The sequence below is a fragment of the Bos mutus genome, chromosome 16 (genome assembly GCF_027580195.1).
Source record: "Bos mutus isolate GX-2022 chromosome 16, NWIPB_WYAK_1.1, whole genome shotgun sequence".
NCBI lineage: Eukaryota > Metazoa > Chordata > Mammalia > Artiodactyla > Bovidae > Bos > Bos mutus.
Genome location: NC_091632.1, coordinates 25,014,191 through 25,029,445, shown reverse-complemented (window position 1 = coordinate 25,029,445; position 15,255 = coordinate 25,014,191). Strand labels below are relative to the sequence as shown.

Below are 15,255 nucleotides of genomic sequence, written 5' to 3'. Positions count from 1 at the left end.
ATCTCTTGAGTTCCAGTTAAAGACTGAGCACACTGCAACTATTCTTCGTGAGGAAGCTGTTCTCCTGAATACACAGGTGGGGAAAATCAAGTACAGAGAAATAACTAATTTGCTCAAAGTCCTATAAAACTGAAATATGACTGAGTTAAGGGTACTGGCTCAGACGGTAAAGAATTTGCCTGCAATGCAGGAGACCCAGGTTCAATCCCTGGGTTGGGAAGAACTCCTGGAGGAGGGAATGGCTACCCACTCCAGTATTCTTGCCTGGAGAATCCCATGGACAGAGAAGCCTGGCGGGTTACAGTCCATGGGGTCACAAAGAATCAGACACAGACTGTAGTGACTAACACTTCACTTCAAGGGTACTATACCACTGATGCTGGTTTTTAAATATACCTATCTCTTGATTTATGTAGCATTTAGTTTCCCCCAAAATAAAAGATTTTAAAAAGTGAAAGCGAAAATATGCTCGTAAGAAATAAAGAAAAGGCTAGGGGCGAAATTTTTAAGTCATACCTGTAAAAAATAAAAAAAATCATACATACAGTAAATAAATAGAAACTGTTAGAAAATGCAGCTTATGTATAAGTGGGAAGCATCTTAATGTAGTGAGCAGAATGAGCTAGCTTGAAAGCGAAAGCATTAGTTGCTCAATTGTGTCTGACTCTGCAACCCCATGGACTATAGCCTGCTAGGCTCCTCTGTCCATGGGATTCTCCAGGCAAGAATACTGGAGTGGGTTGCATTCCCTTCTCCAGGGGATCTTCCCAACCCAGGGATTGAACCTGGATCTCTCACATTGCAGGAAGAGACTTTACCTTCTGAGCCACCAGGGAAGTCTTAGGAGATAAGAAACCTCATTTAATCTCAATGTAGTCATATCTCTTTGTGAGCTTGGGCAAGATGCAAAGGCCTTAATCCTATGAAGTAAAGAAAAGCTCTCTGAAAAGAAGGGTCCCACCTATGTTGTGTTCCCAGGACAGAACAGTACACAACAGCACAGGCTCAGGGCTTCTCTCACCTGGTGCCAGCAGTCGCCTCCTCAGTGTGTGCTGGCTCTCCAGCCCTGCACTGGAATGGCCAGGGCTCTGGGCATCCTGAGGGTCAACGACTGGCGGCTCCTGAGATGCTCCGGGTCCGTCACTGACGTGCTCAGGGAGGGCTGCAGAGCTGCCCACTATGTGTGCGTCTGTTCTTCCTACCTTGTCACTTGGAGAACACTTGGTTTCTGGATCCACAGGGTCTTCACTCAGACTCTCTGAAGAGAGCTGATGGCCTTGTTCTCCACCCTGAAAACTCTGGCTGTTCTCACCTTCTGTATCCTTTAGATACTTCCCACAATCTGTTTCATCTGGATTTTCTGATTGAGCATCTGTATCTGTACTTCCTGGGCCAACTGTTTCTATCTCTTGGTGGTCTTTGTTAAGCCCAGGGGCAGGGTCTGGGGTCTGAGCTTCTTCAGTGGTACTTGTAGTGACTGTAGCCTCCTGAGTATTTAGTGATGGATCATTTTCCAAATCCTTTTGAGGGTCTATTGAGACAAAAATTTATAATTTTAAAAATTTCCCTATATTTTTATTTCAACAAGGTCCCTGATTAATAAAAATATTTATATAGATTTTTATGGCTTAAGAGGCACTCTTCCTAAACATTATTTCTCTTGACTTTCACTAAAGGTGACTGATTACCCAAATTTATTATCATGCTAATCTAACAAATAATATTAATTGAAAACTATTTTGAATGGCAAACCAACTTTTGGTAATATTAAATACATCCTCTTCCCTAATGAAACAACCTAGGCAATAATCATCAATAGCAACTGAAACCATTATTCGAAAGACTGAAGAGGAATTTTATAATGAATGAACCTGGCTGACAATTCCTGAACCCACTGATGAATCTTAATACCACAAAAAGAAGGAAAATCAGACATTTCTAACTTCCCAAATTCAATGCAATAGGAAGTACACTATACTACCTATGAGGTATTCTTGCCAAACTGAAGCAGAATCTGATCAAGCTTCTAAAGCTAATTACCAGTTTCCAAGAAACACAGGGATAGAGGAATACATTAAATTATGCCTCAGGAATGTAATCAGAAAAACTCAAAATGATTGAAATTCTAAGAGACAAAAGACTCTGTTTCTTTAATAACAGCAAGAAATAAAAATAAATGGCAAGAAAAGATAAAAAAAGGAGGGGTGACCAATTGACATACTTGAGACACATCCACAATGTGTGGACCACATTATAGATCCAGTGTCCCACAAACCAACTTTTAAAGAAGTATTAATGAGATAATCAGGAAAATCTGAATACCAGCTATTTGATGAGACTAAGGAATTATTGGTTCATCTTCTAGGTATGATAAAGGAATGGGGTAATGTTTTTAAAAAGGAATCTTTACCATTTAGAGATAAGTGTTCAAGTATTTTGGCTAAAATTATATGATATCTAGATTTTGCTTCAATACAATGATATGGGTATAAGGAGAAGTAAGAGAGTATAAATGAAACAGCGTTAGCCATATGTTGACAGCAGATGAAGCTGGGTCACGGAATTCATTTCATCTCTCTACTTTATATATGTTTGAATTTTCCATAATAAAGTTTAAAAAAAAAAGCAACCAAAAAGACTTATCAATGAAATGCAGTCTGTAACCCAAATGTAAAGAAAAAAAAATTAGAAACCCAACTGTGAAGAAAAAGAGATTATGAGACAATTGGAGAATGTGAATATTGGCTGTATATATGAAGAATAGTGTGGAATAACAATTTATTTTTAGGTGTGACAGAGCTATTTTGGTTCTTTTTTTTTTTTAATGTAAAGAGATGTAAAATGTTTAAGAGATGTAAACTAAAGTACTAACAAAATTATATCATGTCTTGGATTTGCACTTAAATATTTCAAGGCAGGTAACAAGAGTAGCATTATGTAGGTAAAAGTTGAAGTTAGATGTTGAGTACATGTGACTTCATTATACTGTGCTATTTTTATATATTGAAAAATATCCTTAATAAAATATTTAAATATGCCCTTCTCTTCCAAAAAATCTATTTCATATTTTGCCTATATTTCCTATATATACACTTGGGCAGGATGAAGAATTTAAATTTCATCTTTCCTTATAATTGAAAGATCCTGCTCTCTCTATATAGCATATCACAGCTAACTTGACTTTTAAAAATATAACTCTAAAGATCTGTCTATCATACTTTTTTAAGATGTATTTTCCCAATACTACAGGAGTCTCTAAAACTTAATCTTCTTCATAATTAGGGTCTGGTATGATGGTAAAATTCAGTAAATATCAAAGAATAAGAATCATAATAAATCAAGAAATTAACTTCTTTTTTACTTCCAAACTTCAGTTTTAATCACCAGAGACTTTCTCAGCACAGCCTTAGTTTCCAACAGCACAAACTTTGTGCTGTACAAATGAGTCTTACCCTCTGGAGGATCCCTAAGTCCTCTGTCGGTCATGTTTGAGTTCTATCTCTTCAGACTCTGGGGTACTTTCTGTTAGTATCTGGATTTCCTTGTAAAGATATCTTGGTTTCTTCTTCTCCCAAGTCCCAACAGGCTCATGCTTCCTGTGGACCCAGGAAACAAGGCATATATACAGTGACTAAAACAAAATGAGAAGAATTAAAAAGACTTTTTTATTCATACATAGGAAAAATGACTAGTTCATCTTTATTTACTAAATCTGCTTAGTTTGAGTACTATTTCTTCTCTGAAACTTTTCTAGTGGATAAAAAATGTTTTCTGGCTTTCATGAGGCTCATATTCCAAATCCTAGACGATAAACAGAAAAAAAAAGCTTCAGATTATTAACCGTTGTATAGATGACATAACCTCCTAATACATTCTAGTGTGTCTGGAAGGATGTAAAAAGAAAGAACAAGTGACCAGAATCTTTAAGGAAACACCTTTGAAACTGAAATAAAAAGTAATTCCAAGAGTAAAAATTTAAGTCAGTGCTGAGTTAATCACTGCAGATTTCCCTTATATCTTCAATTTCTGTCCCATACAAATTTCTCAGAGTTTGCCTACCAGAAACTTCCATTTTTCATTAACAAGGAACATGCACAGGGGTGACCTACAGATGAAGGTGGCTGTCTTGGTATTAGGAAGAGCAAATACACATTTGGAGTTTCATCACTAAGAGTGGTTCTCTTACAGTATTCTTTTATAAAACATGGAGACAGTTTTCTCTTTATACAATGCCCTTCTATACACTGCTCAAAGAAGTTGTTGTGTTTAGTCACTCAGTCATGTCTGACTCTTTGCAACCCCATGGACTGTAGATCAAAGAAGAATATATATCAATTATTAAAAGCTGTATACAAAAGGAATCAAAACCAGAGGTAACTTATAAGCAATAAAAACTCAATTATATCTTATAAGCAGTTGGTGCAAACGTAATTGTGGTTTGGGTTTTTTCATTTTAAATCATTATAACTAGGCTTGAATACATCTTAATTAATCAAAATAGGAACCATTACAATCAACGCATTTTTGCTAACAAGAAATAAGTTTGTTTATTCCTGTAGCAGGAAAATCTATGCTTCATGATTTGACAAACTCTTGGAAAGCATTTCTGCATTCTGTTGGTTGTGGAAGTGTTTTCCCTGCAAAAAGTTTTCGAGATGCTTGAAGAAGTGGTAGTCAGTTGGCAAGAGGTCAGGTGAATACAGCAGATGAGGCAAAACTTCAAAAATACATAGAAAATCCAGCGACAGAGGAGTCTCGTGGGCTATAGTCCATAGGGTTGCAAAGAGTTGGACACGACTAAAGCAACCAAGCACGCATGCATGCACCTCATAATAAAAACTACAAGGCACCTAGTAATGAATCTACAGCACATATACAAGGACTTTGGAGTGGGGTGAAGCTTATGGTATGTAAATTATACCTCAATAAAACTATTTTTTAAAAAAAGAACTTTTAGGGAGAAAAGTATTAAAACTTTACTGAAGAAGATAAAAAGGACCCAAGTAGAGAAATATACTGTGTGTATAGACAGTAAGATTCAAGGTCATTTAATGCTAATTGCACTCATCTCACACACTAGCAAAGTAATGCTCCAAGGCAGGCTTCAGCAGTACATGGACTGTGAACTTCCAGTTGTTCAAGCTGGATTTAGAAAAGGCAGAAGAACCAGAGATCAAATTGCCAACATCCACTGGATCATCGAAAAAGCAAGAGAGTTCCAGAAAAATATTTACTTTTGCTTTATTGACTACACCAAAGCCTTTGACTGTGTGGATCACAATAAACTGTGGAAAATTCTTCAAGAGATGGGAACACCAGACCACCTGACCTGCCTTCTGAGAAATCTGTATGCAGGTCAAGAAGCAACAGTTAGAACTGGACATGGAACAACAGACTGGTTCCAAATCGGGAAAAGAGTACATCAAGGCAGTATGTTGTCATCCTGCTTATTTAACTTATATGCACATTATATCATGAGAAATGCTGGACTGGATGAAGCACAAGCTGTAATCAAGATTGCCGGGAGAAATATCAATAACCTCAGATACGCAGATGACACCACCCTTATGGCAGAAAGCGAAGAAGGACTAAAGAGCCTCTTGATGAAAAGTGAAAGAGGAAGAGTGAAAAAGTTGGCTTAAAACTCTACATTCAATCTGATCCCATCAGTTCATGGCAAATAGATGGGGAAACAGTAGAAACACTGGCTGACTTTATTTTGGGGGGCTCCAAAATCACTGCAGATGGTGATTGCAGCCATGAAATTAAAAGACACTTGCTCCTTGGAAGAAAAGCTATGACCAACCTAGAAAACATGTTAAAAAGCAGAGACATTACTTTACCAACAAAGGTCCGTCTAGTCAAAGCTATGTTTTTTCCAGTAGTCATGTATGGATGTGAGAGTTGGACTATAAAGGAAGCTGAGCGCTAAAGAATTGATGCTTTTGAACTGTGTTGTTGGAGAAGACTCTTGAGAATCCCTTGGACTGCAAGGAGATTCAACCAGTCAATCCTAAAGGAAATCAGTCCTGAATATTTATTGGAAGGATTGATGCTGAAGCTGAAACTCCAATACTTTGGCCCCCTGATGCAAAGAATTGACTCCCTGGAAAAGACCCTGATGCTGGGAAAGATTGAAGGTGGGAGGAGAAGGGGACGACAGAGGGTGATACGGTTGGATGGCATCACTGACGTGATCGCCATGAGTTTGAGCAAGCTCTGGGAGTTGGTGATGGACGGGGAAGCCTGGTCAGCTGCAGTTCATGGGGTCGCAAAGAGTCAGACACAACTGAGTGACTGAACTGAACACCAATTCCCTCCAAAATAATCTGTAAGTTCATTGCAATTTGAAACAAAATCTTCAGACAATTTTTGTACTGTTATATGTTTCTTATGGAATGAGTGAGCTGACTGTAAAATTCACAAAAAGCAGTAAAGAATTAAGAGTCAAGATAATTCTGAAGGAAGAAAAAAGAATTCTGAAAGAGGGAAATCTTTACCAGATATATCAAGATATTAAAAACAATAGGGTACTGGCATTAGAACAGACAAACATAACACAGAATAGACAGCCAGGAAATATGCACACACTTAAGTAAAGGAAACTGAGTGACAAAGAGAAAGAATGGATTAGCGAGTAAACAGTTTGGGGACAACTGATTTTTCAAATGGGAAAAAAACTAGATTTCTACCTCCACAAAAATCAATTGAAGATTAGAGACCTAAGGGTAAAGTGCAAAACTTTGAAATTTTCAGAAGAAAGTGGGGAATACCATTATAACCTCAAGGTTAAACGATGAGGGGAACAAATGTGATGACATTTAAAAAGTTAAATCTCTATACAAATCATCAAAATCAAGGTTAAAAGATAAATTCACTGACTAGAAAACTATCAGCAACACATATAATCATCAATGGATTAATATCTAGAATACATAAAAACTACCCCAGATCAGTTAAGAGACAAATACTGCTATTTTGTTTAAGTGGGCAAAAGAGATGAACAAGCAGTTAAATAAAAAGAGGACTTTAAAAGTCTAATGAATTGGTAAGAAATGTAGGCAAGGAAATGCAAAAATTAATGATGAGATACCATTTCACGACCACCAGATTGGAAAAAAAAAAATGTAATGCCAAGTGTTGGTGAGGATTTGGAGATACTCAGACCTGTATTGCGGAGAAGGCAATGGCACCCCACTCCAGTACTCTTGCCTGGAAAATCCCACGGACGGAGGACTCTGGTGGGCTGCCGTCTATGAGGTCTCACAGAGTTGGACACGACTGAAGCGACTTAGCAGCAGCAGACCTGTACTGACAATGAGGCCCCTGTTACAACCTGGGAGGGCAATAGGGCAATGCGGAGTTGACACACACATTCTACAAATCAGCAATTCTGCTTTTAGACATGCACCTTAGAGCAACTTTTCCTAAAGTGCCCAATGGTGTTTGTGGCAGCATTGTTAAAAAAAAATGAGGAAAAACTGAGAAAATCTTAAATGTCTATAAATAAGAAACTAGATTTTTTAAATTGTGGCATATTCTTTAAATGTAATATTATATACAGCAATTAACAACTTATGTATCAAAAATTCATAAATGTACAATATTAAAGCCTTTATATACAATTTAAGAAGCATAAAATACTACGTGTGTGTGGGTGTGTGTGGGTGTGTGTGGGTGTGTGTGGGTGTGTGCGCACGCACTCAGTCATGTCCAACTCTGCAACCCCAAGGACTATAGCCCACCAGGTTCCATTGTCCAAAGAATTTTCCACGCAAGAATACTGGAGTAGGTTGCCATTTCCTACTTCAGGGGATCTTCTCAGTCCAGGAATCAAACCTGAGTCTCATGTGTCTCCTGTATTGGCAGGCAGATTCTTTACCTGCGCCACCTGGGAAGCCTATAAATACTATGTTGTTGTTGCTAAGTCACTTCAGTCGTGTCTGACTCTGTGCGACCCCATAGACGGCAGCCCACCAGGCTCCCCTGTCCCTGGGATTCTCCAGGCAAGAACACTGGAGTGGGCTGCCATCTCCTTCTCCAATGCACAAAAGTGAAAAGTGAGAGTGAAGTTGCTCAGTCATGTCCAACTCTTAGCGACCCCATGGACTGCAGACTACCAGGCCCCTCCGTCCATGGGATTTTCCAGGCAAGAGTACTGGAGTGGGGTGCCATTGCCTTCTCTGATAAATACTATAGAGTAATTCAAAAATAATTAAATGGAAAAAAAATGAACCAACTACTGATACATAAGATGGATGAATCTGAAAAATGTGATGAGGGAAAAAAGCCACACACAAGATTATATGCCAAATGATCCCATTTATATAAAGTTCTAGAATGGCCAATGGTCTACAGTGATGGAAAACAGAAGTGGTTCTGAGGGTAAGGACTACTGACTTGAAAAGGGCATGAGAAAACCTTTTGGGGTAATTAAAGTGTTCTATATTTTTACTGGGGTGGTGGTTACATTTGCCATCAAGCTTAAAATCTGTGCACCTTGTTGCATGTAGGATATCTTCAATAAACTTTATTTCATGTAAACCTAACTGAATGCTTAAAAAAAAAACAAAAACATATTACTTGGAAACTAGGTTGCAGTCAGTAAGTAATCTGCAAAGGAACACCAGAGATATATCTATAATTTTACAAGTGCTCAATATATGCCTTTCTTATCACAAGGCACACATCATTTCTGTAGCCCATTTCACTCAGACCCTTTGACACACACTGCTGTTCATAGCTGAACCAGTATTCCCTCAAGGCTACAAGGAAGAAATGATGTAATCACAGAAGTTCTTGATGTATCTTCAGAAAAAATTACATGGTGGGGTATCTGGGAGACCTGGAGGCAGATTCCAGAGGCAGGTCAATTTTTTGAACTGTGTCTAATCCATACCAGGAAATGTGCGTATTAGAAACCTCTGGACTGTATAACAGAACTGAGGTAGCACCTCATTCTGATGGAAAATGGACATGTTGAAAACTTTTTGCAGCTTCAGGAAAAACCATCCATGAGCATCTCAAAATACACCACCACCCATCTTTGATGGTATCTTGAAAGGAAAAAAAATAAAACAAACTGATGAAGACCTACATGCTTCATTTAGCACAGAGGATGTTCGCTTTTAGTCAATCCCTTCTTTACAGGTTCAATTGTGAAATACTGGTTTTCAGTGCCCCATTTATAGAGGTTACAATGATTCATTTTCCCACTTAAATAAAACTTAGCCTTATCATTGGCAGGTATCTTTTCTTCCCTGTGATCCTGAAATCTGCAGCAAAACTTACTGTTTTCCTTTCACTGTCTCCATGAGGGCTCAAATCAGGTTCAAGTAATAAGGTTTTATTGTCTATGGAGAATACAACAGGGAGTAGGCTGAGGGATAGAGAAGGCAATGGCACCCCACTCCAGTACTCTTGCCTGGAAAATCCCATGGACAGAGGGGCCGGGTAGGCTGCAGTCCATGGGGTCGCTAAGAGTTGGACATGACTGAGCAACTTCACTCTCACTTTTCCCTTTCATGCATTGGAGAAGGAAATGGCAACCCACTCCAGTGTTCTTGCCTGGAGAATCCCAGGGACAGGGGAGCCTTGTGGGCTGCCGTCTATGGGGTCGCACAGAGTCGGATGCGACTGAAGCGACTTAGCCTTAACCTTGGCTGCACTGGGTCTTAGTTGCGGCATGTGAACTCTTAGTTGTGACATGCAGGATCTAGATCCCTGACCAGGGATTGAACCTGGGCTCTTTGCTTTGGAGTTCGGAGTCTTAGCCCCTGGACCACCATGGATGTCCCCTGGCTCTGTCTTTTAGGGCACACCCTTTCTGCTCCGTCTCAATGTACCAATGGTAATGCTTTGACAACCTGGCAGGTGTTGTTCACTGTTTGGTACATAGAATGATCTCTGCACTGCAGTAATAAAACCAAGTTTAGCAGCCTGGAACACACAAAATTACAAGTTGTGAGAGTGATTTTACAAACTGATGCATAACACAGTTCATATACAACTGGTACTGAGTAATAAAATGTTGAAAGTGTTCAACTTTTTTATTGCAATGTACATTGTTTAAATGTACATAAAAATTAAACACATGATCAGAAAAGATACATGTTTGCTTCTGTGGAGGAAAGGATAGAAAGAGGATGAGAATGAGTTTCAACTGTCATCTGTTAAGCACTTTTTAAAAAATGAGGTATATGTGGCAAAATGTTAGTATACTTTATCTATGAACAGAATTCCTGTGCTACACAAGGACCTTGTTGCTTATCCATTCTGTATATAATACTCTGTATCTGCTAACCCCAAACTCCCACTCCACGCCTCTCCCTACCTTCCCTCCCCCGTTGGCAACCACAAGTCCATTCTCTGTCTGTGAGTCTTTCCCTTCCGTAAATTCATTAGAGTCATATTTTAGATTATACATATCATCTTCTATCCATGGACATTTACACTGTTTCTATGTCTTGGCTACTGTGGACAGTCTTGGCACTATGAACATAGAGGTATATGTATCTTTTTGTTTTTGCCATGCCAAGAACCTTGCAGGATGTTCCCCCACCGGGATTAAACCCAGGGCCTCAGTAGTGAAAGCAAAGAATCCCAACCACTGACCCACCAGGGAATTCCCTCTTTCTGCATCATAGTTTTGTCTGGAGTGGGACTGTTAGGTTGTATGGTCATTCTATTTTTAGTTTTCTTGAGGAAGCTCCATACTGTTTTCTGTAGCGGCTGCACCAACTTACACTTCCAGCAACAGTGTAGGAGGGTTCCCTTTTCTCCACACCCTCTCTAGCATTTGCTATTTGTAGACCTTTTTTCTAAGAAGAGCTGCTTTTTCTCTTTTAATATTTTTATTTATTTTCAGCTGCACTGGGTCTTTGTTGCTTTGTGGGCTGGGCTTTCTATAGCTGCAGAGCGTGGGGGCTACTCTTCTTGCGATGTGTAGGCTTCTTGTTGTGGTGGCTTTCTCTTGTGGAGTACAGACTCTAGGGTTCGCAGGCTTCAGAAGTTACAGCAAGTGGGCTCGGGAATTGTGGCTTGTGGGCTCTAGAGCTCAGGCTCAGCAGTTGTGGCACGTGGTCTTAAGTTACCCCTCAACATGTGGAATCTTCCCAGACCAGGGATCAAACCCATGTCCCCTGCACTGGCAGACAGACTCTTATTCACTGCACACCAGGAAAATTCCATTTGTACATTTTTTAATCTTGGCCATTCTGACTGGTGTAAGGTGGTACCTCATTGTATTATAGTCTTGATCTGCATTCCTGTAATTAGTGACGCTGAACATCTTTTTCATGTGCCTATTGGTCATCTATATGTCTTCTTTCAGAAATGTCTATCTAGGTCTTCTGCCCATTTTTCTTTTTCTCTTTCACAATTACAGGAGACTTGGACAATACAGAACAAAATTACAGATAGTTCCACTAAAATTAAGATTTTTATTTGGAGTTTCAATATAAAACTCTCAAAAATTATCAAAACGAATATACAGAAAAGTAGAAGCACCATGAACCAATTCAACATGATTAAGATTTATAGTGTATGATTTCAGTATCTTTAGTTCATGAAATTTTTGCAACTGTTTTATGTCCCTGTATATGTTTCAGTGTCTCCTAGTTTATAAAAACTTGAGTAGAATTTGTATCCTACTATTGTATGAAAATTGCCCATTTTTCATTTGGGTTCGTTTTTTGTTGTTGAATTGTATCAGCTGTTCGTATATTTTGGAAATTAAGACTTTGTCAGCTGCATCATTTGCAAATATTTTTTCCCAGTCTGTAGGCTGTCTTTTTGTTTACGGCTTCTTTTGCTGTGCAAAAGCTTGTAAGTTTAATTAGGTCCCATTTATTTTTGTTTTTATTTCTATTGCCTTGGGAGACAGACCTAAGAAAATATTGGTATGATTTATGTCAAATGTTTTGCGTATGTTCTCTTCTAGGAGTTTTATGGTTTCAATGTTTAAGTCTTTAGGACATTTTAATTTACTTTTCTGTATGCAATGAGAGTGTGTTTCAACTTCACAGATTTACCTGTGGCTGTCCAACTTTTCCAACATCACCTGCAGAAGAGACTGTCTTTTTCTCATTGTATATTTTTGGTCTCCTCTGTTGAAGACTGATCACAGGGGTGGGGGTTTAATTTTGGGCTCTCTATTCTGTACCACTGATCCATGTATATCTGTTTTTGTGCTAATATCATCCCATTTTGATTGCTGTAGCTTTATAGTATTGCTTGAAGTCTGGGAGGGTTATGCCTTCTCCTTTGTTCTTTCCCCATAGGATTGCTTTGGCAATTCTGGGTCTTTTATGGTTCCATATAAAGTTTAGGATTATTTGTTCTATTTCTGTGAAAAATGTCATGGGTGATTTGATAAGGAATCACATTACATTTTGTAGACTGCTTTGCTTTGGGTAGTATGGCCATTTTAACAATATTAATTCTTCCAATCCAAGAGCACAGGACATCTTTCCTATGTTAATATATTTTAGATTTGGGTGCATAGGTGAATACTATTTTCAGCACTTTTCTATAAAATGACTGATGTTAATAAATTTTTTAAATGAGTAATAAAATGTAATGCATTAGCTTCTGTGAGGAAAAGTTAAGAATCAAAATGAAAAACCTGTAAGGGTTAACTCTGAGCCCACACACAGGGAACTTATGTTACAAAGGCACGCTTCAACAACAGTTTCCTATGCATTTTGTCACAACCAGCTGAGAGGAGACAGAACAAAGGAAAGCTACTCTCAAGAATAAAACTGGGGCTGGGAGAGCAGTAGGACCTTACCCAACCTCTATTCCATCCTGGGAACTTCAGTCTTATGATGTATGGACTTAATATTCCTTCTATTTTATAGATGAGGAAATTGAGACAAAGAAAGGCTAAGAATCTTACCCAAGAACCCACAGCTAGTAGAGACAGTTAGGATTTGAACTCAGGTGATCTGAACTCAGGTATTCTGACTGTGGGACCCTAGCTGTTAACCATGATACTAAACAACAACAAAAATAAAACCACATAGTAAACCTACTAAGGCACTCCAAATCTAGGTGTGAATTGTGACTCTAGCACCTATGACCTGGGTAAATTTACACACATTCAACTTTTCTCTAATTGCTTTTTTTAGCATTGTGTAAAGTCTCAGGTGATAATAAATCATATAATAAGTTATATCTACCACAATTATGACTATAAATGGGCCTTAAAAAATGTGACAAGGATCTGCCTTGGGTTATTCATCCCTCTAAGCCTCTTAATCTTCATCTCAGACCATTGAATCACACAACTACAGGCTTAGCCTCAGTTACAAGATAAATCTTGTCCTTCATCAGAAAAGACCTAAGAAATTTTTGATAATTTAGCATCCAGTTCTAACAGTTGGCCTTAATCCTTATTCTAAAACTGAGACTCTATCTTATCCCTAGTTCTAACTTTTGCCTCATTCTCTTATACCTCTCCTCATCCTAAAGACTTACTATGCTGATAGACATGTATCACATTTAAACCTCACAACAGTATGAAGTAGGTATTATTACACAACTTATTTCACAGATGAAACTGGACAAAAAAGGTTAAAATGCCCAAGCTCATTTAATAATGTCAGAATTAGAAGACAAACTCAGGTCAGCTGGCTGCAAGGCCATTATTTTTCCTCTGTAACAAGCAGTTTTTAAGCTGTGTTCCAAAGACTGCATTGACTCAAGGGCTGCCAGGGGAGACTCCAGAAATAGAGGGGTATGGCTCTCAACTCACTTTTACAGACACGTGTATTATGATTGCCACCTACCCTTGGATGTCATGGAATTCTTTCTTGCATGTGTGCTTGCCTGGACTATGTTCTGCTACAACTTAGAGATGAATCTTAATTCAGTCACCCACAACCCAAGATAGCCTTCTCTTTAGTACTTTCCATTAAATTTCTCCTCCTAGGTCTGCATTAAAGTAACAGAAAGTAGTTCTGGAAGTCATTTTAGAAATGGCCACCATTACATGTAAGTAATATTATCAATTCTCCCAGAGGATGGAAGTAGAGCTTAATATGGTTCACATCATCCTAAACAGTGGATCATCTGTCATAAGAATTAATTTTAGGAATACACTTATACTTTCAAATTCATTATTCATAACCATGAATGAGTATTTAAAATAGTCTGCAATGTTTTAAACCCAGTGAAGTCCTACTAAAGACCTAAGTTGAAAAGCTATGAAGTTTTCTAAATTTTCTCCCTTGCTCCATTTTATGACCTCTACCACACGATGTTATTTCTGAGAGCTGACCATATCAGGTATGTGATAATAATCATGTATGAAGGCAAAGTACCCTTCTTAACGTAATATTAAAATTAGTATTTTTGATTCCTTTCTCTTGCCCATATACTCACAAAGTTTATGACGACACCCTACAGAACTATTCAAGGGCGACAATAGAGCCCTCCCCACAAACCGTTGAGAAAAATGTGACTAAGTTATGACCTGAAATATCAGCAGAGTCCTTCAGTCTGCTATGAAACCTCTTTATATGTCACTGGCAAAGTACAATAACTACCACTATCTTACAGTATTATGAGTACTCTTGGTTCCTAGTCTTTTAAGCTAGGTAACTAAGTATGATGGATATGCTGCTATGGTATTTTTCAAGGTATGGTTCATAGAGCATCTGCATAAGAATCTTCTGAGGCACTATTTATAAAATGTAGATTCCTGGGCCCCATAAGAAACCTTGGAAATCAAAACTTCTGTAAGATCAGGAAATTTGCATTTCTGACAAGCTCACCGAGGCACTGACTTGAAACTCAACTGTGTAAATCCATTTAATGTCCTACTATTTAAGAATGAGATTGGTTAAAACAAAAACAAAAGGACCTTTCTCTATTCTCTAAGTGAAGTCGCTCAGTCGTGTCCAACTCTTTGAGACCCCATGGACTATAACCTACCAGGCTTCTCCGTCCATGGGATTTTCCAGGCAAGAATACTGGAGGGGGTTGCCACTTCCTTCTCCAGGGGATCTTCCCGACCCAGGGATCGAACCCAGGTCTCCCGCATTGCAGGCAGATTCTTTACCCTCTGAGCCACCAGGGAAGCCACTATTTAAGAATGAGATTGGTTAAAACAAAAACAAAAGGACCTTTCTCTATTCTCCTGAATTGAACATAAGTAGTGTTTTTTGGTGTGTGTCTAAAAAAGTTTAGGAGACAGTAATATTGACTATAATACCATCCTCAAAAGCAATACCTCAAAGTAAATTTTCACTT

General features: G+C 38.4%; 1 protein-coding gene across 5 annotated transcripts in view; it reads right to left on the bottom strand.

Moving 5' to 3' along the window:
- LOC102268452 (torsin-1A-interacting protein 2) overlaps positions 1 to 15,255 on the bottom strand; it is a 44,612-nt gene that overhangs the window by 8,285 nt on the left and 21,072 nt on the right. For 2 of the 5 annotated variants that reach the window (XM_070384855.1, XM_070384853.1), the window contains exons 2-3: positions 3,453 to 3,631; positions 1,022 to 1,531 (exon numbers count right to left, since the gene is read on the bottom strand). In XM_070384855.1, coding sequence (XP_070240956.1) covers positions 1,022 to 1,531; positions 3,453 to 3,486 — 544 coding nt within the window. In that variant the 5' untranslated portion in view covers positions 3,487 to 3,631. Of the gene's footprint in view, positions 1 to 1,021; positions 1,532 to 3,452; positions 3,632 to 7,167; positions 7,289 to 15,255 lie in introns of those variants that run through there. The other 3 variants (XM_070384854.1, XM_005901558.2, XM_070384856.1) reach the window with 2 other exon arrangements.